The 4,136-nt window shown below is 32.6% G+C and overlaps 1 protein-coding gene across 1 annotated transcript; it reads right to left on the bottom strand.

Moving 5' to 3' along the window:
• Positions 1-623: 623 nt before the first annotated feature.
• On the bottom strand, positions 624-1,713 carry LOC125835294 (senescence-specific cysteine protease SAG39-like). The gene is made up of 2 exons (XM_049514420.1): positions 1,308-1,713; positions 624-1,216 (listed from the first exon to the last, which is right to left on the bottom strand). Exons 1-2 carry the CDS (start codon positions 1,684-1,686, stop codon positions 624-626), a joined length of 972 nt encoding a protein of 323 aa, XP_049370377.1. The 5' UTR covers positions 1,687-1,713.
• Positions 1,714-4,136: the final 2,423 nt, after the last annotated feature.

Genomic DNA, 4,136 nt, shown 5'->3' with positions numbered 1-4,136 from the left:
CTTTTTTTTTTTCTTTTTTTTGTGTGCGTGTGTCTATGATGAGTAGTAGTTCCATCTTCCAACTTGCAAATGCAGGATTCGATCTTCTAGGTACAAAATTTCATGAATTTAAACAAAGTTTACGAAGGCTTAGTAGTGCAGGATAGGCTAATCTTGCTCTGGAATAGGTTAATAGTTCGAAACAAGAACGAGTGAATCTAGTTTCGAGAACATGTCATATTTCGATAATTAATATTGAGATTCAATGAAATGTAGAAGTCTCTTTTGACATGAGCTACATATATAACAAGTTGTACTTGTCATTTGGAGGCAAGAACAAAGTGTCCTCTCCTCTAATTTTCTTCATCATTGCTTACTGCTAGTTAATTTTTGTGTCTAGACAAATTTGCTTATTTTAGGTCAAGTCGTGGCTAAAGATTTGCAAGAAGATATACCTGCACTTCATTGTTCAATGCTGAAATATTTTCACATATAAACTTTTGTTTAACACTAAGAATTTTCAAACAAAGAGTTTGTAACATATACACAGTATACACACCACACAATCTATGAACAAGGTGAATAACAGTAGTGTTTAAAGACGAATCAATAACAACTTCCCATCAAACTTCTCAGCTATTTCATCAACCAGTTGGATAAGAAGCTTGCATAGCAATTCCACAAATTCCTTCCTTAGCATCAATGCCTCTTTGCATTCTAATGTAACCGCTCTCACCCCAGCTAGTCCCCCACGAGTTTTTGACTAACCAATACTTTGTCCCGTCACTAGTTTTTCCATATCCAACTGCTGTCACACCGTGATCTAATTCAGTTCCACATTCTCCAGTGAAAACACCACTAGAATAGAATTGGAAATCTGATCCACTAGCATCAATGGCGACTGATACAGGTTGGTTAGCAACAGCACTCAACAGAGAAGATTCACTGTTGGCTGGGACATCTTCATAACCAGTAATCTTAGCTGCGTCATTGGATTCCTTTCCGGTTTTGCAAGTGCCATCTGTTCCCTCGTATGGATAATTAGATTCAGTAGTAAGCCCGTGATTCTTGATGATGATGAAGTTAAAAGCATCATCCATAAGACCTCCCTCACATCCCATATCCGAACTTGTGTCGCAGTTCACAAGTTCTTGCTCAGACAAGGAGATCAACTTACCTGTTTTGATCTCGTTGATCCCTTCAGTAGCAGCAACAGCGGAAAATGCCCAGCAACATCCTTCAATATTATCAGGTTATGCTAATAAGATTCTTTTTTTTTCATTAAAAAATTGAGGATATTATTAACAGGACGTAATTTGAATACTTACCGCATTGCCCTTGATCATTAACTCCAGTAACAGCACCCTTCTTTCTCCAATCCATGGTACCTGGAGCAGTCACATTTTCGTACCTGAATGATATGGTTTTTGATGACTTTTGATGAGAAGACGCTTTGTATCCATTGTGAGTAGCTCTGAATTCCTCATTGGTCAAATCTGCAAATCCATTGATGCTCAACTTATAAGGCCTCATTCCAGCCTTGTTGATTGACTCAATGTAATCAACATTGTCTTTGAATATATTGAACCTTTTTGCCTTCTCTGCATCATTTCTGTACACACGCCCAAAGCGAGTCATCCACTTCTCGTGTTTCTGGACCATTGAGGCTTCATTCAAGTCACGGGATGTGGCTTCAGTAGCCCACATTCCTAACAATATATTTATAGTACTATCGTTGTAGTTATATTACGGTAACTCAAATGTTAATATTTTCAAATGATGATTGAATTCCCTGGAAATCACGGCAAGTTACATATGATAAGACTGATTTTATGATAATAATAAAGCCAAAGATGGATTGTGCACGCAGTTTGATGTCCTCAAATGAGTGAACCTTTCATTTGTAACTTCCTAATAAGTTTTATTACCATAATTTTGGAACTATTGGACTCTGATACAGCAGTAGATCGAGTACTTGATCACTATGGTGTCCTGTTTGCAAATCACAAAAGCTTCTCTTTTGGCGGAATAAACAAACAAATAGGAGGAAAGGCATCACAGCAGTTTGTCCTTCAACGGGGCTGATTGGTTGATTTTAAATTATTTTTGTAATGATTTTTAATATAAAAAATATATATTCACTCGCTTTAAGGCGCGTGCTGTCAAGTATTTTTCCAACTCAGCAATATTAGTGTCACATAAGTTCGGTCAATGATCAGATGTGATTAAAATATTGCGTTTTAGTAAGTTTAAGGGTTCAGTTGGCAAAGTCGTGAGTATAAGAGTTCAACTGACAAACAGAGCCAAGTACAAGGGTCTCATAGGTCATTCCGCCTTTTAAATTTTAAATTTATTTTTAAAAAAATTAAATTCACACTCAGAATTTAGAAACTACAAATATACTACATAAATTTAGACATGAAACAGTAAAGTAGTTAATTAACTTCCGTTTAGCGCGTAAGGAGGTTCCAAATATTCCCATGTCCACAAAGTCATTCTTTAGTCTTTCGAATTTGATGACATTTCAGTTGGTCTATTTTATAGTCTTCTCATTCCAATTTTTCTAGAGTTGATTAAAGTGAAACCCACTCAGGATGATTTGTACGCAAATGCGAAATGTCTTATGATATTAACAACCACAAATAAAATATATGTATCAAATATAATTTAAGGTTAACAACCTCAAAGATAATTTAATACACATAAATGCAAAATACTTTATTATTATATATGATCATTAATAATAAAGATTCTACTCGAGGACGTACGTTGTGGGATGGATGATATCCATCCATATTTAGCAAAATATCTTGATTCGAATTTTAAGAATAAAAAAGTTTGAAGTAGACCACTTTATTCTTAAACAAACCTTATAACATATAGTTTAAATTAATCGGATTAATAAGTTTCAAATGTTAGACAGTTAAGAAAATGAAAGACAATACTTCTTCAAGCTCTCCGTATAGAAAGCAGGAACGTGTTAATTCACAAAGAAACTTCTTGATCCCTACACTTTGATTTAACCACCTTTTGAGGGTGATAGAGGAAAACGTTAAAGAGTTTCATTTGATATGCGATATAGCTTTGAAGGGAATTTATTCTAAACTTGTAAGCTTAGGGATATTTGATTAGTGAAAATATATAGCTGAGATACTCCTAATAATTACATAAAATTCCAAGTGTCTAGCTTCAACTACAAATTAAAATACATACTCCTCCATAGGGGTGTTAAAAGAATATGAAAAACCGATCGAACTGACTGAATCTAACCGAATCGAACCGATTTACGCTATTTTTTCAATAAAATCATGGACTTTTATTTAAGTGAATAACCTTTCCGAACAATTGGGATGGTCTTTTTAATTTATAAAAAAAAAACGAAAAATCCTCATATCGAACCGAATAACTTTACATGTATATGTATGTAAATATATTTTATATATTAAAAAATATGTTAAATTTAATATATAAATATATTTTATAAGATTTTTCAAATATAAATATAACTTAGGTTCTAGGCCTCTGTTGACTAGACGGCTTTGAGTCTTTGCTCTTTATTAACATTTACTTAATTAGGTTGAAAATTAAAAGATATTGTAATAGATACTCTATCAAACAATACAACAAAACCTATCCAAACACTCCTATTAAATATTTAAGATCAAACAATACGGCAACAAGGTTTTCCATTCTTGTCTTTTTGGTGAAGAATTAAATTGCTTCTTCAAGAACATATTTGTGAAAGAAATATATTAATAGTAGTATATTTTGGGGTGATATTTTTAAAGTAAAAAAAAAAAATGAAAACGAACCGAACCGTACCGATATTGAAGAGAAACCGATATGATTGGGATGGTTTTAAAAAGTCTAATTTTGGTTATATATTATAAAATATCCAAAAAAATAAGGATGGTATAATTTTTAAAAAATAACCGACGGAACCGTATCATTGACACCCTTCAATTTATATGACTTAGTTTGACTTGACATAGAGTTTAGAAAAAAGGAATATTTTTGAAATTTCTGATCTAAAATAAGTCATAGATGAGTATTTTAAAGTAAATTATTACTAAATATAGGACTAAGTCATATAATATTAATTAATAAGTGGATATGAAATTAAAACACAAAATTACTCTTTTTGCTTCATGATATAA

This window comes from Solanum verrucosum, unplaced genomic scaffold (genome assembly GCF_900185275.1).
Source record: "Solanum verrucosum unplaced genomic scaffold, falcon-dt-bn FXZP01001278.1, whole genome shotgun sequence".
Taxonomy (NCBI): Eukaryota; Viridiplantae; Streptophyta; class Magnoliopsida; order Solanales; family Solanaceae; genus Solanum; species Solanum verrucosum.
This window is presented reverse-complemented; position numbering and strand designations above follow the sequence as displayed.